General features: G+C 40.4%; 2 protein-coding genes across 4 annotated transcripts; both read right to left on the reverse strand.

Annotated features, from left to right (window-relative positions):
* Positions 1-1,824: 1,824 nt before the first annotated feature.
* LOC113569649 (G-protein coupled receptor 22-like) lies at positions 1,825-15,606 on the reverse strand. The gene is made up of 2 exons (XM_026997607.3): positions 14,869-15,606; positions 1,825-5,128 (listed from the first exon to the last, which is right to left on the reverse strand). Exon 2 carries the CDS (start codon positions 4,991-4,993, stop codon positions 3,530-3,532), a length of 1,464 nt encoding a protein of 487 aa, XP_026853408.2. The 5' UTR covers positions 4,994-5,128; positions 14,869-15,606; the 3' UTR covers positions 1,825-3,529.
* A 241-nt stretch (positions 15,607-15,847) lies between these two features.
* cidec (cell death inducing DFFA like effector c) lies at positions 15,848-23,580 on the reverse strand. 3 transcript variants are annotated; one of them, XM_026997611.3, is made up of 6 exons: positions 23,481-23,579; positions 22,743-22,796; positions 22,418-22,559; positions 21,398-21,547; positions 20,211-20,401; positions 15,848-18,761 (listed from the first exon to the last, which is right to left on the reverse strand). In XM_026997611.3, exons 2-6 carry the CDS (start codon positions 22,793-22,795, stop codon positions 18,590-18,592), a joined length of 708 nt encoding a protein of 235 aa, XP_026853412.1. In that variant the 5' UTR covers position 22,796; positions 23,481-23,579; the 3' UTR covers positions 15,848-18,589. The 3 variants fall into 3 exon arrangements, with proteins under 3 accessions (XP_026853412.1, XP_081574262.1, XP_081574263.1); XM_081718136.1 differs by having other exon boundaries at positions 20,211-20,416; XM_081718137.1 differs by lacking the exon at positions 15,848-18,761 and adding an exon at positions 18,776-19,683 and having other exon boundaries at positions 20,211-20,416; positions 23,481-23,580.
* Between the last annotated feature and the right edge of the window lie 609 nt (positions 23,581-24,189).

Here is a 24,189-nt window from a genome sequence, read left to right on the forward strand (position 1 = left end):
CTGCTTAAACAAGCCTCACAAATATTAGCTGTTATTAGCAGGCACCAAGACTTATTTCATATGAAAGATATTTAAAAATGTCACATTTTATTAACATATCAGCAAAATTGTTTCTAAGGCAATGCATGGTTTATGAAAAAACAAACAATATATATTCTAGGAATGGGTAGGTTAAGGGAGTTTTTACATGAGTGACTGTCTGCCTTTTGCTAAAACTTTACACTTAAATTGCAAAGAGACGTAAAGCACTGTATGGCTAGGCTGCCATTTATTTTAGCTCTACCCTTAACGATCCCTAAAGAACAAAGGGAAGTAACAAAACTGCACTGAAAGACATCAGTTAAATAACTTGCAACTATTGCAGCCTCTAGGAACTGAAACATTTTCTCACCAGTAAGGTTCATGCCTTTAAAAAGGAGGCACATCTTTATCCCTGTTAGAATCTATACCTTTGACACGTGTTAAAAATTCTGTCTTGTTGAACTAGTCATGCTTGATTGTAACATTTTATACATGTTTTATTTATTCACCCTGTTCTGCCCTTTCTGATTTTATCATGCTGTATGGATGTGAAAAGATCAGTAACTTTTTGAGTTCACAAAAAAAAATCAGCAAGACAGATACTCTTTATTTAATAACATAAAATTTATGGGTGAGGGGAGTGAAAACCTAAAAAAACTACAGGGGCGTTTGTAGCCCTTTTATGCCTTAATGTTGGTCTGCTCTAAGCTATAGGCTACAATCCTTGGAGCTAGGTTTACATCAGTAAAGTAACTCATAAGGAGTACATTGGAAACAAGACTTTATTCAACAATGGTGCTTTCACATTATGCCCCCAAGAAAACATATAAATGTGGGCATATAGGCCTATGACTTTACAGGAGAGAGAGAGAGAGAGAGAGAGAGAGAGAGAGAGAGAAAGGAAGGGAGAGAGAGAGTTAGTTTGTGTGTGTGTGTGTGTGTGTGTGTTTGTGTGTGTGTGTGTGTGTTTTGTGCGTGTGTTTCCTAAGTTTTACATCTCCCTAGAGCTACAACCTACACACTGCTCTCCTGTTCTACTAGTGTACACATAGGCTGTGGATCCCACACAGACAAACTCACAGATGCTCTGAGTTTAAAGTATGGTGGTGGAAACTAAAGATATTTACTGAATGTGGTCTTTGTGGTTTTATAGCTCTTGGTCCTTACCTAATTTCACTATATTATGTTGCCGTTGTGTAATTTTCTTAATCATTTCCTTATTGATCAACAAAGATTTGAATCCATACTTTTCAAAACCTTTTGGATCAGACATTATAGATCATTTCCAGACTAACTGAAACTATCCAATTTATTGATACAGGCATACTAAACGTACATGAAAACAGCACAATGACAGTATTATACAGTAATTTCAACATTATATAACATGCAGTGCATGGTCAAAGGATGTGCCTCTGATTCAACACAACCAGTATGTGCCGAATAAAGAAAATTGTGATAAATACCTAACATGACTTTATTGTAAACCAATATAGCCACTGATAATGATGTAAAATATTCCCCATGCCTCTGTCTGATCTGCTCAGCCCCACATGGACTCCAGAGGAACAGGCCAATGTGCAATCAGTCTGGGGAGGGGCCTCAGGGTCTCATGGGGATTGTTCCTTGGCTTCCAAGCTGTTCAGGTGCCTTATTACAAGGCCTGTGGAACTAGGCAAGTGAATGGACATGTGCCATTCAGTTTATCCCCTGTAATGAAGTCTCAACAAGGGCCAAGCAACCTAATCCAGCTTTATGCATTAATATGTTACATGCATATAACAACACACGAAAACAAAACTATACAGTTTTAGGATTTATTGACATGTTTATCCATAGATGATATTGAGCCCAGTGAATAAATCATCTTATTCTACCCGGTTTATGCTGAAAGGGCATAGGAAGGGTTCTCCTACATCTAGGAGATTTTTAAATACCTCAAGCTCCATCTTTGGTGTGGACCTGCGTAGGATTGTGTTTTTTGAGATCCTGACACCGTAAACATTGTATAGTCATTGTCGACTTAGCACTTGCAACGCAGTGGCTAGAAAACAATGTAAAGTATGTACAGCAGTTAACATCTACAATATACTTGAACCTGATTCTAATACATGTTAATGCACCTCTCTCATACTGACTTGTGCAATCCTTTTTAGAGCATGTACACCCACACTCAGTGATGCACACAAGGGGAAACTGACTCTACACAGTTATATGTTGATGAGAAGATGAGAATCCTGCATTAGCCAGTGTAGAACAAAATTTACTTGTTGGACATACTCATATTGTGGTATCAGTAATTTATAACAGCCAAAAATAAATTAGTAAAGGAGCTAATTATACATCTCTTCAAACAGTTTTTCTTTCATAATCAAACTTCCAAACACCTTCTTTAAAAAACCAAACAGTGACAGATGATGCAACCCATTAGAAAAACTTGCATTCCCCTAATGATTCTATAAAGCCAAAAACTCATATTGAACACTATGGTAACCCATGAGGAGGCTTAAGGTATGGGCCAGCTTCTAAGCAACTAGATGTTTTGTAAAAAAAAAAAAAAAAAAAAAGAAGACAGCAAAGGATGCTTTTTCATGCATTTAAATGACATTATAATTGTTGTATGTTCAGTTTACTGTAAGTTGTTATAGAACATTAGCGCTTTAGTGAGTGCTCTCAAAGAGCAAATTTACCTTTACGTAAACAAGCACTTGTAATAAGTCCACAGACTGTGCTGCAAGGCTATTGAGCGCTTAATGCCCGTGTCTAACTCTGCATGTAAAAACGTGTAGGTGTGTGAGGAGGTGGCCAGGGACCAATCTAGCTAAGAGAGATTTTGCTTCAGCCTTCCCTTCATGAACCACACATTTGCTGGTGGTAGTATAATTTCCTAAACAGCAGTTGATAAGGAAGCCCAGAGGTGGCTTCTGTATCCAATCTCCAACAAGACTGCTAGTTAGCGAACAAATGAGCTGCGTAATTGGCACACCTGTGCCATTTCCAATTTGACTTTAAGTTGCAAATATTGCAGATTAGTTTATTACTGACAATTACATACATACAGTTCTTGAAAATATGATAAATGCAGTCATTCCCAATGAAAGAATAATTATATTGCATAATTACATTTATTATATTACATAAAATACAGAAAATAAATGAGTTCTTGTATTTGCCCAAAAATGCATACTACAAATGAAACATTTATTTAAAATAAATTTGCCAGTAATACACCTTTTATCAGATTAAAAATAATGTACATAATATCATATGTTATTTGTCATTGTCATTGTGTCAATCACTGCACAAAGTTAAAACAAAATCCCACTAACAATTCTGCAACTTGTGAATCCATTGGCTCTATTCATCTTTACTTCTTTTTCATCTATATGACTTTGGAATTGGACAGTACACTTTAAAATTCTGCCTGATAGGCCCACATCACCAATCCTTCTCCAGGAGTCCTTCCATGTTAGATGAATAGGTAAACCAAAGTGTGTGTTGCTTAATTTCATAGTGGTTCTGTTAGACACCTGTCAGTAGCATCACTGCCGTCTAAACGAAACTTACGTCCCTGCCGTGGCTCCACCCAAGAGTTGTGGATGACAGTTCCACCTGGGGATGGGTCCACTTGCAGCAAGGACACCACACGCTTCTTCACCTTGGCCCTGAGCGCCCGACGGAGCTTCTGCCGCGTGAAGGCGTACAGCAGCGGATGGGATATGGTGGTGCCATATGCCATTGCCAAGAACCAAAGCCGCGTTCGGACCAACCCGTCACTGGGGCCTAAAGCAAGGATGAGAATGTTGATCACAGAAATAGGTGCCCAACAGCCCAGAAAGCTGCAGATAATGATCAGGGACATCCTGAAGACCCGCCGTTGGCGCTCACGCCGGTCTCGGTGCCGCCTGACAGCCCTGCGGAGAGCAATGATGGCTGAAACCGAGGCCTGGACTCCTACGACAGGAGCGGGTCCGGTGGCAGTGCTAGCACTCACCAGCGGGGTGGAGGACTGTGCTGGGGGCGACGTGGCTGTAGGAGTCGGCGTCGGGGAAGACATGAGTGGAGGGTGTGTGAGATGCTTGGTCTGGTTTGTCGTTTGCTCTCCTCCCTCGAGGTCTGCTGAGCTGCCCTTTTTCTTCTGTCTCCTGCGGCGCCCTCTACAGGCGGGCCTGGTGCGGTGCTGGTTCCTCCTCATGTGTGAACCAATGCGAATGTTTAGTGCTCGAAGGATTCTTGAATACGTGAAGAGCATCACCACTAGTGTGGCAAAGAAGGTGGGCACCTGCAGCAGGATGTGGTAATACATTCCAAGGCCTGTGTGATAGCCCTGGCCTCCCACACACAGAAGTGTTCGGTTACGCCAGGCTGGGACCAAGGAGCCTCCAGTGAGTTCATTCTCCGGCTCTGAGGAGAAGAAGTCCACCTCAATGAAGGGGATGAAGAAGACAGCGAGAGATACGGCCCATACAGCAGCCAGCAGAAGTGCTGCCCATTTGGGAGTGAGGAACCGGTTAGCCGGCCGCACAGAGATATCGTAGCGGTCCAGGCTGATGACAAGCACATTAATGGCTGTGGAGATGCTGGCGAATGTGACACAGGCTTCGTGTAAGCAACAGATTAGCGCAAGGTTGCAACCTGTTGGCAACAGCACCACGACGACACTTAATGGCACGCACAGCACACATACAACAATGTCCAGGACATGGAGGTTAACTGTGACCATGTTACTGACCGAATCCACCAAGTTAGACTGGGAGCAGTAAAGCACCAGCACGGTCAAGTTACTACTGAAGCCCAGAACCAGCTCCAACAAGAGGAAACAGGTAAGAGACACCTGGAAGCTGATTGGATAAGGCATATACCAGCTTGTGGCAGCACTCGGTCCCATTGGTTCGTCCAAGCCAGTGATGCTGGCCAGTGTCCCGGCTCCATCACTGGTCTCCAGCTGCTCCGTGTAACTCTCTGTACCCATGGCAGACTTGTGTGGGTAGTGACCTCACGCGCTTCCACAGCTCCTGTCGCCCCTTAGGCAGGACCATGGTGACAAGCCCAAAGCATGATGGGGCTTCATGCCCTGAGCACTGTGCAGTCAATGAGAGATGGAGTCCTGGAAGGAAAAGACAAGGAGATTTATTGGAAAAAATCAGATAGAACACATACCTTATCAAATGCAGATATCTTATGCAAGTGAGAATCTGAGCATAGGAAAGAGTTAACTATGATCATGTACACATGTACTAAAAGAAAAGACATGAGACGGGGAGAAAAGCTTAATTGATGTAATCCCTTGTCTTTGAAGAAAGAAGTCTGATTAGCTCGATCTCCCTGTGAAAGAATGACTGCAAGTGTGTCAGGATGTAATTTTCACACTAACAATCTACTCTCTTGATTTTGCCATGGCTATCAGAGGAAGGTTACTGGTGATGTTGGTGTGTAGCCTATATCGGTAGACTTAAAACAACTGATATCACCAGACTTACTGTCTCCTTGGTAAATCACTGCTAAATAACTCGATTCCTGTATTGTATTTCCAGAGGCATGTAATGACTAAAGTAACCATTGATTTTTTTATTGCCCTTGGATGCACATTGATACAGGAATCATCTTAGGCCTTTCTTCTTCATCTTTTTGTTGCACTGACAGTTTCCTGTATTGTTTTTTTCACTCCCTTCCATTTGCCAGCTCTTACTTGGCACCCTGTCATCAAACCTGCCACACACCTATAGCATACTGAGCTGCAGATGTTGCAGTCTAAGGAGAAAACATATCGCCTGTTTTGATGCCTGTCAAGCTCAGTATGGTGGCTTCCTGAGCACAGACAAGTCACTAGGCCCATTTATAGCCAAGGCACTAAGCCCAGTCAATTTATAGCCAAGTCATCAAGCCTAGTCCATTTATAGCCAAGTCACTAAGCCCGGTGCTTTTATTGCAAAGAACAATTTTACCAGTGTTGCATAGATCTATGAATATAAATGTATGAAACTAATTCTTTTGATGGATACACAGATTTCCAAAACAGTTCCTGTGACTTTATCTGCACATGTAATCAAAATATGGATCTGACAGTCAGTTGTCAGAGGTGGCAAGTCTAACAGCATACTCTAACAATTATAACATTATTCTGCACTTTGGATACAAATGTATATAAAGTGAAAGGTAATGAGCAAAATATAAATAATGTAATAGGTCCAAATTGTTTGAATGTGATACAAATATGAAAATCATGCCTATTAAAATTCATTATCTACAAATGTTTCCTTTTATTCCAAACTAAAGTTAAGACTGAAGTCCAAAATATCGATTTTCAATTTAAAGTACTTTCACTTCTGTCAAATGAATCATTTAATAGTAATAGCTCCTGGAAGCTGAGAATCTGCATTATAGCCCATAGTCACATTGAAATACTAAGGAACATCTCAGTGCATTACATATTCCCATAATATACTCTGTGTGTGACATTTCACATGCTGCTTAGAAAAATACATTCCTTTTACACTTGCATATATTTTACAGTATGGTTTTAATGGTTGTCAGACATGAAGATAGCTGCTGTCTATGTATCCAAACAAGATATACTTGGCAATCGAGTATCAAGCAGCACTTTAGCACCATTAGGCAGCAGCACTCTTAAAAAGTTATGAATTGATTATGACATTAAATCTTGCAGTGAGGGAGTGACGTATCATCTAAATGATGCCTTCAGAAGCTTGGCACTCAGACAAAGTTAACAGTAGCGCTGAAGTAGGATGAAATAGCCAGAAGGAATTTTCTCTTAAATATTATATGACAAAGGTAACAGCAGCAGTGTCTATTGTTGTCTACAGCTACAGTTTATTTTTTTCAATCAAACAAAACATCACATACAAATGATGTTATGAAGGATGAAAACCTTTGCTAACCACATAGTACAGGAATACATGATTCACGTTTGGCTAATGGGAAGTGGTGAGTAAGCATGTCACAGGCTTTGTGTGAGCAGAACATGCCTCTGTGACTCCATACTCTAGAGAGCTAGAGGACTGAGGAAGAGCCTAGATTAAAGCTCTACATTCAGTTTGATCCTTATTGCTTTCTTCTGCACAGTCTACACAAATCAAAGCAATGGCAGACAAAAACACACTGTAATACAATCACTTGTCCCATCATCAAACTAGTACAAACATTTTGCACTTATGAATTGCATGTATCAAAGAAACATTTTGTGAGACTGATAGCCCACTGTTCACTTCTATTATTGTTGCCATAGCAACAGGGCTAGGGGCAATCTTTATGGGAGGCCAGATGCAGCTGATTGTTGCACACGTTATGCTTTTACTACTTGATATTATAAAATCATCTTCAGATAGCTAAAGAAATTTAAAAAGTGATGTTTTAACTGTGCTCCCCTCAAGACAAGGGAAAATATTCATTATATGTGCTGATTTAGCTATTCTGCCAATAATATGAAGACAGGGCCAGACATAATGCAAGGGTTGGTGGAATGGACAGTAAAAGGTCGAGTGGTTCATAGGGCCATAGAGTAGTGAGTGAAGACTGCAGAATGCATTACTCTCTCTCTCTCTCTCTCTCTCTCTCTCTCTCTCTCTCTCTCTCTTAGTCTTGCAGTCTCTCTCTCAGCTTGTAACGGAGCTGACTGGGAGCGTGAGCGGACTGCCTGATGTTTGCTGTGTCAGAGACGAGACATGGAGACAATAACTGACAGAAGGGTTCAGGGCTTTGTTCTCCTTCCTCCCTTTTATTGCAGCTTCTGACAAAACGCATTCAGTGTGTGCAGCGGGAGCACCTCTCTCCATTATTGATGGTTTCTGTGCTGTCCTGAGGTTGAGGGCGGAATTAGATTAGTAATTCCTAGTCCAAAGTCAGGACACTGTGAAAGGTGGGGTGGGATGGGGGTAGGGGTGCGATGGGATGGCAATCCTGTTTCACAGGTAAACATGTCACTCCAGGGGAAGAGGAGAGAACGTGGCTGTGGGTTTCTCACTCATTCTGAAGACTGAGAACTCCAGAGGCCTTTCACTCTCATCCTCTTTAATCTGTGTTGTCCTAAAAAGGCAACATTATTGGCAGTTCCAAAGAAGATGGGAAAACCGACATCAAGCCATCCAGTCTACTTTATAAAAAGACACATTTTAACAGTACCTGTGGAAAAGACGTTTTGGAAGTTGTCTGAACTTGAAAACGACAAGCATAGAATGGATATTGTATAAATCATGGTATTGGGGGTATGATCTATTCTGAACTCAACACTGTAGGCTTGTGGGTTTGGACCAGTGGGTGCTTATACTTTAAAGAAAGGGAAGGTCTCAGAGTGAAGAAGTGGAGCTACTAAGGTGCATCCTGATCTTCAACAGTGCAGGATTACTCACATAGTCTCAATGGAGTCAGGCAACTCTTTAAGAATCTCAGGTGGTTGGCATCCTCTGAGACCCCAAAAAACGTTACTTACACATTGCTAGTTTTAGGTTGTTTTCTACCCAGTTTGTAACTGAAGCAAGCATAAATTCTCTGGAGTTTTCTTCTGCACAGACCTTGAAGATGAGAGGAGAGGGGAAAGCAGGCATTGATTTCCTGATAGCGTAAAGATCTGGAGGAAATGTCTGTATCTGGGAAACATACCAATCTAACCTTCATTTGAGCCCTAGGGATGCTCAGCCCAAGAATAGACAGTAAGTCCACCCAAAATGAACAGAAAGGTGCTTGTTAAAGTTTCTTGAGTTTGAATAAAACAGTTGGTCTCTTAGCGCTAAATAAAGACCCTATTGCATACATTTGCTATTTAGCAATAAAAGAAAGATTGTATTGCTATCACATTCACATTTTGTAATATTTTTTATTTCCTCTAACAGGAAGACTTGCAAGTACAAGACAGCTTTGGAAACATACACCAACTAAACAATGATAAAACTATGCTACGAATTAATTAGAAAAGCTACACTGTTGTATAAGGGGGCAAATTTCCCCTCTGTTAATATTGTTTTGCATTCCTACCACCTCTCTATTTCTTCTCTATATGGGGCAAGCTATCCAAACACCATCCAGGAGGGTCAGTTTGCTTAATGTCTATCAATGCCCAGCATATCCCGGTGCCCGTGTCTCAAAATACTTTATTATCTCTGTCAAAACTGACATTCTTCCCATCAACAGAGAACCAGCAGAAGAGAGGGTACCCATGCTTTGCAGATTGCTGGCTTGTTGATGAGCCTGCGAGAGTGATGTGTGTGAGGCCCAGGTGCGTTCACAGCTAACACACACTTCCTAATGAAGTCCCCTGACATGGAGGGAGGTGACTGTCTGGAGGGTCTAGGGCTGCAGTTAATCGACTTTAATCACTCCTTCTCAAACCCAGAATAATGGCTTCACTGGAGGAGGCTAAGTATAACCCTGCTGTGATAGCCTTCAACATAATCAATCATCTTTCATCTTATTTACTTTCAAGCAGGCATGTTAGCATCAAAGGCTTGACGAGAATAATGTCTTAAGTCTGCAGTGAAAGGCTGAATCCACCTTTCTGATGTTTCCTGTGTGTGATTTTGTGTCATCACTACATGTCACACAAACTACAAAGACAGCAAAGAAAGCATCGAAACTTGCTCATTCTCAGTGGGCATCACAGTTCACTTCTACGGATGTACTTAGTGCAGGCTCCATTTTCAGTGCTTTTGTTAAGAGTCTTTGAGCCAGTCTTATAAACCCGAGTGCACACCAGTGCGTTTCTTTCTGCATGAAGAGCATAAATAGTTACTCATGTTACTCATGTGTTTTTGTATGCCACAGGTTTGGAATGTGCCTTGTTTGTACCGTTGCTCAGTAAAAGGATGAGAGAACAACATCCCTTTAACCCATTTTTATTTCTTCTATGGCATCAAAGTATGACCTTCCTCTTTTTACACCGATTGAGAGATGTATCATTCAGAACTCCATGTTTTTCAATGGCTGTCCTGTTCAGACTGCCATCAGGGTAGAAGGCAGGTGGCCAAAGAACTGCACACATTTGAAGAGCAGCCTTTAGCAAGATGTGAATTCTGAGAAAGTGTGGGGGGTACCAGCTTCTGTGAAGGTACAGCCTTGACTAGTCTCATTAAGAAGACTTGGAATTCAAATGCGTTTTCTTCACATACCAATTAAGATCCAGTTCTTCCAGAAGGAATGAATGAATGCAAAAGTGTGACAAGGCAGGCAGGGATTTTCTTGATTTGCTCCTGAATGTAATGATGTTTAAGATGATATTTCTGTCATACATTAAGTGCACATATCAGGTGACAATATTACAAAATAAATGTCAAGAGATATCAAGCCACTATACTGGTAAGGTATACTGGTACATTGCATTAAGTATACAAACTGCTTTTTACACCTGCTCTGATTTAGGCCACTCAAAACTGCATTTATTTACTGCAATGTTGATACAATGCCAATGTGTCCCCACGAGCAAGTGAAGGAGCAAAGAACCAAGACAATTACAGAGTGAGAGATAATCAGACAGGAAAAATGGAAGTATGGTGTTATGCTGAACTCCTCTGCTCTGAGCTCCTCCACACACCTCCTACTCGTAAATCTCTCCCAGAGAGAGAGAGAGAGAGAGAGAGAGAGAGAGAGAGAGAGAGAGAGAGAGAGAAAGAGAAGCCCACACAAATGAGCAGCTCAGTATTTCATCACAACATAAACTCAAACATCAGCCATAAAACATGGGACCACTCTGCATCCTTGTGTTGCAAAATACCTGCATCATAAAGCACTGTGTTGAGCAGGGGAGGCAGCTCTGTAGATCATGTTTTCTAATGATGTACTTTGCCTTAATGACTGCTACAACTAAATAAGAAGTCTCTCAGTTCATCATTGGGTAAACCATAAAGCAACATGCCAGTGTGAATGCTGAACTGATGATAGAAACATCACTATAAACTACAATAGCATAATTCCATATGCCATTCTCCAGCTAATGAGCTCCTGTTGCATCACTTACATTCAGATGGCTGCTCCCACAACAACTTCTAGTGATGCTGCCCATGTAGTCTAATGTGCTATGACACAATATTTCAACTTAATAGGTTATTGACATCCACATTCTCTGTCAAGCCACTGGGACTCAGAAACAGAGCTGTAGTTCTTTTGCAAAGCTGTGAATATGTATGATGTGGTCTCAAAGCAACAAACCAGTATGTGAATGATTAGATGGACATATCAAAAAAGTATATTGTGTAACTCAAACGCAAGGCAGATATCTGCTAACACTTTGGGTGTGTTCTTTGGGTCTACTGACTTAAACTTGCATTTGTTCCTGCAACCTAACATTTACCTAGATCAGAATTTAACAAAATGCTTCTGCTTGTTCTTTCACAAATCCCTCCTTTACACCAGGTTGCATTGGTCACCCAACTGGTAATGCTTGCTGATGGTCATTTCTTTTTTGTTCTTTGCTTGAACACGGTAGTCAATCATCTAAAAGATACTCTGCTTTCTCCCTATAATGGAAATTACATGATTTTTTCCACGCTTCATCTTTTTGTGCGCATTCTGCAGTGCCGATAAGATTCATCCCTCTGATTTGCTCTTTTTTTCAGACAGAAATAGCCATGCGTGCAAACTTGAAAGCCAAGACGCCCCAGCCATTTCCAGTCACATTTAGAAAGTGCAGTGTGAGCTCGCGCAAAAATACTGGCAATAGTCATGACCTTTTCATCTGCAGTGTGGAGAAATAGAAAACCCATTTACACAACGCTATCTTAACTAACTAAACACAGTAATGTGCTGAGAAAAGTTGATGCCTCAAAGAGTGTTAACCCCCCCCCCCCCCCCCCCCCCACTGCAATAGCTTAATGATGACACACTGGGCTGAAAGGAAGGGGATGTAAATCAAATTTGAGATATTTCACTGATGCTGTACTTGTACGTTGTTTGCAGGACACAGTAGGTAAGATTATGGGTAGGATTATGGCTTTAGTCCGGGAACGATAATACATTTGACACCAACTGCCCTGGCTGTGACAGTGCACCCATTTGTCTTAACGACTTTGGTCACTGTAAAACAAGAGAAACAGCATGATTCTAAAAAGAATACTCTTTTAGAACTGTGTTCTGGAAAGGCACCCAACAAGTCCATATAATCCTAAAGCTAAATGTCTGAATCAATAAAACATGCATGTGCTGCTGTGTCAGAAATCATTTAAGGAAACCAAAATATTCCTGAAGTCTTTCAGGTTGATCTTTGACCACAGGTACAAGGTTTGCTCATATAAATATGCTAATTTTAAAAAGATATGCCATTAAAAGAATGAATAACATCTCATAATTCCAGCTCAAACTGAGGAGTAGAATAACAGAGATAAGGATTTAGCATCTGGTCAAGAATTTCTATAACTCTTTAATGGAAGTTCCGTGACACCAGAGAGACCTTTCATCAGTGTCATCCACACATAGCTAGTAGCAGCAAGTGCAGACAAAGATGTGTCTCCACTTAGAAAGGTCATGTGACTTTAGAGCCATCAGCTATACCAACTCTGTGAGATGATTGTATGATATGGAATTACAAGACACTATTAAAATAGAAATGGGATACAACGCTAAATGACAAACCCACAGCAAGTGCACAGTAAGCTGTTTGGTAGGTTTTAATGAAGTTTTGGGCGCTTTAGATGAGCTCTTGTAGGTTCAATAGTTCTTAAAAAATGGTGCAATATTCTTTAAGTCATGCACTAAATAAAAGTCAATCTCAAAGCTGATTCCTTTATAGAAGTACTACAAAGTGTTCATTCTCTCTTGGCCATTGATTGACCACTGATGGTGCAGAAATGCATTTGGATCTTCGGTGTGGTGTTGTTATGGACATACATTAATAATATAAGCCCAGGCTTTCCAGGACTTTACTGATGTCTCGGGGAATTCAAATATAAAAAAAATAGGGCGGTATGTATACATAGAGAGAGACTGAGAGACAGAAAGAGAGAAACAGACTTGAGCTATTTGCCTGAAATGATGAAGTTTCTTATCTACAGAAGGGGGCAATTAGAACACAATTAATTTAATTCATCTCCTGGCAACAGAGGGAGGGTAGGACTGAGTGAGAGATAGATGAGGTGATGTTTTTGTGGTAATAGATGTCTCTGTCTGTCAAGAGGTTAACTTCCATTCATAGTGAAGGCACACAGGCAAGCAAGCCTTTCGTCGGGATTCTACTTCTCTCATTTCGCTTTGGCACCTCATCCTTTTCTCCATAGCCTGCCTTCACTCGCTCCCTCTTCTCTGCCGTGTCTGTCTTTTCATCTCCTGCTTTCCCCTTATTTCTTTCCTTTTGCAGCTATCGGTGTAACTTTTTCCTCTTGCCGTCTTCTCAGTTCTATTTCTATATGCCCCTGTTGCCTGTACAACTTTATTCTCACTCACTCACTCACTCACTCACTCTTTTCTGCACTCGCTCTCTGATATCGCCAAGCAACATAAGAAATAGGAGATGAGACTTCTTTCATCTCACTCTCCACTCCTCAGACAAGTAAACACCTCTTGTATGCTTGCGTAACAACAGAATTCTTATATTCCTCATATGTGGAAAGTAAAGCCAAAATGACTGAGGGAAAAGCAGAGGCAAGGTGGGAATCACAGTGATATTCAGTAACAGAGTGGCTCTACACCTGAGAAAAGTGGCACCGCTGAAACACAGGGACACATGCATAGAGATATCAGAGCAATATTTCTTGTACATAATATGCCACATACACATATTTTTGTGTGTGATCATTCAATAAAGCTTCTGGCAATTAAAAAATGCAGCACAGTCTATCTTTTGTTGTAATCCTGTATGCCTGCATAAAAAAGACAGAAACAATTTTCCTACTATGCCTGCTCCTTTCCTTATATTCCTCCTCCTCTTGTTTACTTTTCAAAATGTCTCACTCAACGCTTATAAAAAAAATGTTTTCCTGCTGACTCCTCAGAGAGCCTGGAAGAGAGAGTCCCAGGGGATTCTGGGAAGAATACATAATCTCCGGGTCATGAAGATGCACCTCTCTAGTCACAAATCAAAGCCCACTGGCTATGGAAATGCTTTTTCCACTATCAGATGTATAAAGTTATGTGTCTGTGGTTATGTGTTGGCGAGGCTAACCTATTTTCTCCACATGTTTACATGTGATCATTGTGAGTAATGGTAGCAATAAACAATTTATTTTACCTACAACATATATTTTATCTAATAATAAAATTTATATACTGCATCATTGTTGTTTATAGTGTATCCAAATGTGCCCTGGTAAAGTAAGCAACATCAACTAAACAAAAACCACACTTAAAGCAAATCCTTCATTTTCCAGTGTAAAAAAAATAGCAAATTATGAAACCTTGAAGTGCAATATGTCCCAACAGTCAATAAAAAACTTCCCATCAGTGTAAGAGCACAGATCACAAACAAACCTGCTCTGCACTGCCTGCTGTAACTGCTGACAGAATCTTTGTGGGTGAACACATCACTGCGCACAACTAATGCAGATACAACCTACTGATTGTTACCAGTTACAACCAGATGCTATTCAAGTGCTAATACATGGTCGAAAATTTGTAACCTTTAGGGATGTAAAATAGCTATATATGGTAATGAAAAACACAGAAAACAACAAAAACAGTTTTAAAATAAATGAAATTTCAGGTGTTAAAATTAAAGACACTTCATATATTAACAGATCGTGTAGAGCGCCGACAATTACGCACATGCAAGAAACGGGTACCATGCAGAATATAGACGAAATTGTACACAAAAACCATTAACAATTTATAATCCATGTATTAAACCTATAATGTATCCATGATGCTATCAGGTAAATGTGATACCAAAAATGTTTACAACTATGCATAACTTACCTCGCAAGCCAGAAGCGGACGATTCCCGCTACATTCCCGGACAGGTGTCTCTGTTTGTCGTAAAGCTAAGACGTAACAGGCGTCTTTTAAGATTTAACATAAATTACAAAATGCATCAACATGTGCTGCGTTGCAAGTTTATTATTTTTTTTTATCATATCATTGTAACAGCCTAAAGGCAATGTGGCATTTTGTCCAAAAACCGTCTAAATGTGCGCGTCTCATTTATCCTGCTTTCGTAAAGGAATGACAGCACTATATTTCTTGGCCAGCAACCTGCAGATATCTCTGTAGTATCTATCGGACTTAGAGCCACATGCACTGCGGTGAGAGTACCAGCGCGTGCTCGCCAAGCCTGGAAAACAGGCTCCGCGTCCGCTGTCCAATACGACGGTGTCTGCAGGCTGCGAGGGAGGCGGTGTCAGGCGGGTATAGGCTACCGGAGCACGCGGAGATAGGAGGTGCTACACATTCCACGCAAGGTCATCCAAGACATCTCAAGGGTGAACATGTCCGAGGATTCTTCATCGCCGAAACTCACATGCCAGTCTAGTGGCAGGCTTGTTCCGAACTTGATGAGCGGATGGTCTTGTCACTGCAGCATGATGCAACGATTTGTTTATCATTATGAGAAATTTCCCACGCTTTTTTGGCAGATATAGCGGTCATTTATCTCTGCAATGTGTCCCAGTTGTATCTCAAAAACTAAAAATATTGTAAGTTGGCTCAGGAAAAATAACTGTTACCCTTCAACACTTTCTGGCACGTGCATCAATGCACACTTGGTGATATCCACAGTAGTGACTATAGCCTCGTTTAGAGAGCATATTTATTAAAAATACGATTTCTAATAAATACACAATAAACAAACAAACAAAAAAGTTTATTTAGCTTTGTGAAGTTGCTGAGTTTTTCTGTCTGTACATTTTTCATTACAATATGGAAGCTCCTGGATCACCACTCTGTAGGTGTATGCATATGTGTGTGCGTGTGTGTGTGTGTGACAGAGAGAGAGAGAGAGAGAGAGAGAGAGAGAGAGAGAGAGGGAAAGAAAGAGAGAGAGAGAGACTACAAACAAAGACAGACAAGTTAGTGAAGGAAAGGACAGGCTACACAGGCAGCCAGTGTTATTCCTGTTGCCATGCTATGGCTCCACTGGTAGTTTGGTCCTACACTGGGGAGCTGACTCTCAAACCCCCCTCAACATCACATTCATCGGTCTTGTTCTTACAGGTCCTAAAAGATCTTGATCTCTAAACTTAATGTTTGATCTGAGGCTCTCGTGGTATTTGGTCCTGATTCCATTCTGTGGTAATAAGTGTTATTAAATGACACGTTATATTATGGCTACATGCAGTGCTATTAATCAAAATGCAGAGGAACACGTTTGGACTGGGTGGAATTGGATAGCATTCTATCCGTCACATTCCATTTGTGCTTGCTCGCCTCTCTCAGACACTCCAAACTGAATGCCTCATGCAGCATTACAAAGACCACTGAGAACTTCAGTGTGGTTCAAATACACATTCTAAAAAGTGGTGGGGGCAGAGGGGATGGATATGCATATGAGCACATGCAAGTTTGCTTGCATTTGTGTCTATGTGAAAATACTGCTTTACTGTGAAAAAAAAGGGGATTCTGCTGAAGGTCTCAGAACACTAGGATATATGATATATACATAAATTTTAACCTATATCTAAATATACAGAAACATACATTTGTAACAAATATGAAATGTAAATAAGATTTTCTACTAGTCTGAAACCTAACATCACTAAGTTAGTGAGAATGCAGCATACCCGGTAATTAAATAACTTCTCAATAGGGAATGGTGAAATTGCCTCTTTTGAGACTGAGGATCAATAAACTAACTGACCATATTTCTTTGTCCTTTACATCAATAACCAATTAGTTAAAAGCCTTGCAAAAGATTATTTTCACACTACAACAGCAAATGAGACATTTCTCCAAGACCTGCCTCTTCAGGGAATGGTTCATTCTTACATGAGAGGTTTGTGTGTATCTGTGTGTGTTACATCTTGTTACATCTTGATAATTCCCTATTGTCAAAGATGGAAATTTTAATGAAACATATTTGAATTATGTTTTTATTGTATTTTCTGTATAGTATTTAAAATGTATAGTATTATGTACTATAAAAATCTATTTTACATATGTACAAATCATTATAAAGACTATATTACTTCTGTTCTAGAATAGCAGGCACAATACTGCTCCTTTAAGCAGCCCAAGAAACACACCTGGGTTGGATATTCACGGGATAGTGAAGGTCTTGATTAGCTGGATCAGGTGTGCTGCTCTGGCTTGGAACTAAATTCTGCAGTGTACAGTGTACAGAAGCACCCATGCTGCAGAGTGGCTGCCTGAACTGAAGACACAGCCACCTTAGTTCAGAGCACGTTTGAGATACAGAGAAGAGAACAAAGTATAGGGCATGACTTGGAACTTTCATATAGGTGCCATTACCATCTGTTTTGCTTCTTGCTGACATTTTTCAGTATGGCAATATTGACATTTAAATGAGAGATGCTTAGTATTGTGTAAAGTCAAATCATTACATACATTTCCTCATCTCAACTTCACCCACAGTTAATTTTAGTTATGACCCTATTTGTTGAAACATGAGGGAACCTGTTGTAAACAGGGCAGCTTAATGTTCTAATTGTGTTTGCCTAATCATCAGTTTGCCAGTGCCTTTTAAAGCGGAGGCACTAACAAACTGCCCCGCCGGCAGCAAGGCCGCAGTGGGAGCCTTGAGAGAGTGAATGGGCATGATTTGGAAAGGCCGTTGACTGGTGTGGAGTGGTATGTGCAGGATCCAAATGCGTCATCCACTTTCCTCTCTGTGAAAGGCATCATTTCCGTCCCCTCCACTCTACCCCCTTCAGCTGTGCCTATCCTTATTTCTCTCTCTAGCTCCTTCTCTCTCATTCACTTTCTTTTTCTCTCTCACCAGCCTCTCTCTCTCATTTGTTAATCTGTGTAGCTCAGCCCCTCCTTTTTTCTCTCCGTCTTATAATATTCTCATGTCCTCTTTCTCTCTCTGTCTTTATCTATTCCCCCCCACCCTACCCCCACACCCCAAGTCCTTCCCTCTCATTCTCCCTCAGAGGCAATTATGGGCTGATGTGGGATGTAGGAAAGCTCCCGTCCAGAGTCCAATTACAGCCCAGGCCAGTCAGACATGCATGTCATCCCCTTTCCTAGCACTGGGCTTACAGCTGCAGGGTACATGCAGAATGCACACCACACACACACACACACACACACACACACACACTTTGCTAAAGATCAAGACTTATGAATACACAGCCAGAAACCCGAAGGCCTGACAAGACCTGAAGAAGCATCCAAACTTAATGTTTAACCCTAGCACTTTAGAAAAGAACAAGAGACAAAATAATAAATTGTATCAAAATTAAAAATAGCAGTGTGTGGTAGCAAGTGGAATTGTGAATAAATATTAATAGCTCCATTGTTAGAAACACACATTCGCAAAAATATGTACATAACTTAAACTATCAAGTGCAAATAGCAAAATATATCAAGTACAGTGGCTTCCCGGTTATTCTGATACCAAGTTTTGCCATGCCATTATACTCCCTAACATGAAATATGACACCTTAATGGTTTCCAAGCCATTTGCTTAGGAGAAAAACAAGGCCATTGCCATCTGTGTGGCTTGTCTACTCCCAGGTTTCTAGTTTTTCTTTCTCCACTGAATGGCCTGTATTGGTTTAGCTGCATGTTCCCATGCCACCTGTGCCTCAGCTTTCTCGTCCTCGTCAAGAAGATGTTGCATGTAGCAGGAGGTCCCCAGTAACACGTGACCGGTGGCCTGCATGCTGAAGAGAGTCCATCTTAGGACCTCCCTGCCAACAGGAAGCAGCAGACATGATTAATCAACAGAAGTGCTTGTTTGTCTGTCAGTCTATCTATCTATCTATGGCTATGTTCACACTGCAGGTAAAAGTGGCCCACATCCGTTTTGCTGCCCAAATCTGATATTTTTTTTAATTTGCTCCTTCACACTACCTTCTAAATGTGATCTATATCCAACAGTCTGAACAGATCATACACCTGAACTGACCCATATGTACAATGAAACAGTGCTCCATGTTACATATTCATCTTGTTCTCACTTCAGCAAACCACAGCAACAACTAGTCTTGCTAATGCTCTTGTCAATGTGGCAGGCTACAAATTTGGCAACAGATTATAATGAGAGCTAGAAGGCAAAAGAGGGTCAAGATTTTAATTCTGGCTCTCTGTGGAGACATGGCAGCTATCTTACAAAGAGGAACATCTGGATGCACCTGTTGTAGATTTGTCTTCCTGCCAGTTTAAAATTATGACAAAAACTGAGTTGGATTGACATAAAATCTCCAATCTGGCTGTTCAGACTGAGTTGATTTGTCAAGTAATGGATAGTGTCCCAAATCAGAACTGAAATTGTCAGATTCATTGTGTTTGAGCTATTCACACTGCCACACAGATAACACATCTGTGTCTTTTTATCTGTTTGTCTGTCTGTGTGTGACTTCTGTCTGTCTGTTTACAGTGCATTCTCTCAGTAATTTGCCAATGAGCTAATATCTGTCGCAATCAATCAATCAATGCTCAATCAATGTTGAAGCTGACATTTTGCATTTTAACCTCATCATCAGTTTTATTTCAAGTCCAATACAGATTTGTGTACTTTGTAGCAGGATGAAGCTATTTTAGAGGACTGTTGTAGAGTCTCACTGCAGTGTCTCTGAGTGGTTTGAATCCTATTTCTTGAGTTGATCAGAACTGTCACAAACAGCAACTAATGTTTTAGATTTGTAGTGCAATTGAAAAGCAGAAGATTTCTGATCCACTTGAAATTCATGCTGATCATCCTGCTGATCATATTTCTTCAGGAATTGAAGCTATTAAAGGCATTTTATGCATGACGCTCTCTAAATAAGTTCCACTTATCTTGTTACATTGCTTGGAGTATTTGAATGTTCAAGACACAAGTGATTACTGATTTGCTTCAAAATTAGCATAAGCCATTTTTACTCCTAACTGTACAACAAAATTTCTAATGCAGTTCCGCAAAAACAGCATCTACGAAAGCATAATTAAGAAGTATACATTAAAAAAAACCACAGACTACAATAAGACTGCAATACACAGTAAAGCTCTGTGACAGTGCATTTAGCCATGTTCTCTAGTTTATGCTGGGATTTCACAGGCTACAAGCTTTGCTTCTGCTTACCTATAAGCACATTTTAAATATCATAGCAGCTTTAGGTTTGAATTGGACAGAATGTAGTAGAATACACTTTGCTCACCTCAGCATCCTCTTGGCATGGTAGCACTGCAGGTTATATGACATGGAGTACATCCCATAGAGAGTCATCTGTACATTCAGGCAGCCAATGAATTCTTTTGGATGGTTTTTGTAGAGGTCCAGCGTCAGTTTGGCTAGATCCTTCCTCAGCTGCGACTTTTGCTCTCCAGCTTGGTCTTGTGACAGGGATCTCTGTAAAAACATAACCTATGTCTCCTACTGCATTGTTTGTGTTTGTGATAACTACTGCATACTTCACAGTTAAAAGTGTTAAAAGTAATGATAATTCAGTGTTCTTGAAGGACAGAGTCTCAGAATCACATTTTTCAACATCCTGACTGATGTGCACAACTGAAAAGTGCCCCAGGCAAATTATGTGGTGGAATTTCTACTCTGGAGTGTGTGCTTGTACGTGTGTGTGTTTAACTTTTGATACTCTCTGTTAAAATGTAATGGATGAATGCAAGAGTTGGGTCAGATTTGCCCCCACTGTTTTCCACCTCCTCTCCACTCCTCCAGCCCCATTCGGTCTCTCAAAAATTAATTTAATGAACATTTGAATACAGATTGATGCATTCAAAGAGATGGGTGATGGCGAATGATGGACAGGGGAGGGAGTAGGAAATGACATATGCTAATATGACAAGCTCAGCATGGAGAGAACCAAATAAACATGAAGGTTAATGGAATTCGGGTACCTGAAAATCATTACAGACATAATGAAGCGCATATATAAATTACCTGCTTTGGACAAACACCATTTTAAGCAGAGGAGATTCAGTGTGGTGCATAAATGCTGCTCTTATTCAGGCTTGCTGGTCAGCCTAGCATAGAGGAAATGGACTTGGCAGAGGGAGCCACTAGGCCTGGGGCGCTGCTATTTGTCAGCAGTGCAACACCATGGTGAATTCTCTAAATAATTACTCTGCACTACTGGAATCCATTATTACAGGCTATGAAAACTTAGGGGACACCTTAGGTGGTGACTTTAGAAAAAACAACTTTATAATGCTTTTTATGTCTGACATGACATAATGGACTTACAAATAGCATTGTGATTTTTGGGCTTATGTGAACAGAGCAAAGTATTTATGAGTCAGTTAGGAATGCTTACATCATGCACGGTAAGTCCTGTTTCATAAGGCACTCCCTGTAAAAGCACGATATTGAGGTTTTTGGGTCTCTTACCTGCTGAGGAGTCCACATTTCTCCCTTTTCCAGGATCATGAGCACAGTGCTGTCCTTCAGTGTGTGGAAGAACTCCTCTGTGTCCACTCCAGTCCCATCCTCGTCCAGCACCAGATCTGCCACGCAGGACACATGGAATGCATCCGTTATCTGAGGGGTCAAATGGCAAACCAGTCTCCAGTTAGAACTTGTGACTCAGGCAAATGAGGTGTTTATTAACTGGTTCCTTCATCATGTGTATTCCCTAATAACATGTCCATTATTATAATGTTCAAAAAGATATTCATGAAATTTAGAAAACATTTTCTCATAATTTACTTAAGGAAAGATAGTAAAGGCAGATGCAAGTATGGCAGGGCTGTGCTAATATCAACACTTATTTATTATATGTTCCAAGCTAAAGGACAATTTCTGTCAACTTGGAATTGCCCATAGCAATGTTAAAGAAACACAGAAGATGCCATTGTATTTGTCAAGATCTATTGGGAGTCTAATTAATTAGGTAGTTGTTAACAGTTTTAATCATTAGCATAATCTTTAATCAAACATTCTTTTGTATGAATGATTTCATGAAATTTAAAGGATGTGAATTGTACTATATATTAAACCAATGTTAAATTGCACCAAAAATGTGAATGGTAGTGCTTTTGCGGTTATTTCCATTGACAAATGTGCCCTAGGAATGACACATTTAAATCATAGATAATTCTACGAGCCCAGTATCAAAGTCGGAACACTTCCCACTCCTACTCTATCTTGGCTTCTCTAGCTGTGCCTCAACGCCGAGTCAGCCTATTTCTCTTGGCTTCTCTATCCACGCCTCAATGGCTGAGTCAGCCCTCTCTCCTTCTTCCATTCTCTCCTCATCTGCTGACTCATTTCACACTTTGAAGTGATTGTGAGGGGCCCTCAGAGGACTATCCACATGATTCGACTCCCTCTCATGTCCTTCCACTCATTCTGCTCCTCCTCTTCTCCTCTCCTCCTCCTGTCCTCTCCACGTTCTCCTCCTATCCTCACCTTGTTCAGTAGATCACTCAGTCCATCTGCCATGATCCCTTTTTTTATGGAGCGGTTGGAGTTGGTGACTCGAAAGGGTCTGGGCCGTGGGCTAAAGCTTGGGAGGACCGAAGCACTGGCTGACACACATCTGTGGGATATACTGCACACAAACACTCACACACACACACACACACACACACACACACACACACACACACACACACACACACACACACACACACAGAGTTTATTTAATTGTTTTTTAGAAATGAGGCAGCACTCTTGTGCTCTCAGATAACCATGAACATTGGAAATATTGTAAAGACAATGCTAAGGCACTCACTTGGAGAGAGAAGAAGCTGAGAACAGATTGAGAGACTTCTTGGCATAATCCATCCTGTTCAACCAGCACAAACAGTTTAGAAACAAATAACAATACCAAAATAGCAAAGATAATAGGGAAAGAAATGATACAAATATGTTAAAATATATACATGAGTCTGACAAGTGAAGGCAATGCTTTCAGTAGTCAGCAAAGGAAGCAGTCCCATCATCTAAACAAACAGTAACAAGCAATGCTAATCCAAACACTGAGATAAGTGGTTTAAAGGTGAACAAGGTAATCTCTTTGATTCTTTCATGAAGCAGTAACATAATTTAATCTGTAAAAAAACACTAAGTTTATCTTGTCAGTAGTGAAGTAAATTACATTAGTTTTTGACTGCATTTAGACATTTAGTGCATTTTTATATTTTATATTTAATTTTTCAGTTTGCCTAAGCTCGAAAAAGGTCTTCACCAAGGTATGTGTTATTGTTGGGAAGTAGAAAAACTGAAGTTTGCTAGAGTTCCTCAAAAATACTGCTTCACAAATATCATCCTAAAATGTTTTCACCCTTATTTGAATCCAGTCCTTTTTTATAAATGCACTTAAGCAAGCCAAGCCACTAACACGAATACAGCAATATGTAATGAACTACATATTCATATATTTACATATTGGGTTATGCTAAACCCATTTGTGCATTACTAGATTCGAGCAACTGTTTGAGATCTTTGCAGAGAACAAACTCTACCTTACCTTTGGTCTCAGCTAGTCAGGTACCACGTTTCAGAGTTTCCACTGCTGAAATGTCAGCATGTTATGGGCGGTTGCCCTCCTTCTAGTCCTGTGGTGTCTTTGCGTCACTCATTCGTTCACCTTTGCCCCAGTGCGACAGCAGGGAGGATGTGACCTATCACTGAGTTAAGCAAGGCAACATGGCAGTCATCCAGGCGCCAAACACTGTTACATCTCATATTAGGTGTACAAAGCACCAGACTCATCTGTTATTCATCTCCTATACCACATGAACTGATTTATGTCAAAGGTATTAGTCCATACATAATGTCTCATACTCATAACCACAGAAATTGGAATCTTACTGTTTATCTTAGCAAGTGATAAAAAGGAATTGCGTCATTAAAATCTTGAAAAGTTTCATAAATGCCTTGATCCAGTATTTTCTTAGATTTCTGATCTTCTCATATTACTTATAGTACTAACAAGGAAGTAATGAAGCAATGGATTTTACAAAATGCTACATTTATTTATGGAAAAGGTGAATACTTGTGTAATACATCCTTTAGCTTGCATCTTGAGATATGGTTGATACCAAGGAGTGTGAAAACACACTGCATAGTGTGTTCAAAGGTGTAGGAAGTGTAATATATATATATATATATATATATATGTTCGTGCTGACTTATGTTTATTAACTCCAGTCATGACATCATAAACAATACTTTAT

The sequence above is a fragment of the Electrophorus electricus genome, chromosome 7, assembly GCF_041902795.1.
Source record: "Electrophorus electricus isolate QZ-2024a chromosome 7, ASM4190279v1, whole genome shotgun sequence".
NCBI lineage: Eukaryota > Metazoa > Chordata > Actinopteri > Gymnotiformes > Gymnotidae > Electrophorus > Electrophorus electricus.

Coding starts and splice junctions, on each gene's coding strand:
- LOC113569649 (XM_026997607.3), bottom strand. CDS start 4,993: ATGGGTACAGAGAGTTACACGGAGCAGCTGGAGACCAGTGATGGAGCC.
- cidec (XM_081718136.1), bottom strand. CDS start 22,795: ATGGATTATGCCAAGAAGTCTCTCAATCTGTTCTCAGCTTCTTCTCTC. Junction 21,548..22,417: donor TGAGTGATCTACTGAACAAG/GTGAGGATAGGA, acceptor TTGACCCCTCAG/ATAACGGATGCATTCCATGT. Junction 20,417..21,397: donor AAATGTGGACTCCTCAGCAG/GTAAGAGACCCA, acceptor TAGGAGACATAG/GTTATGTTTTTACAGAGATC.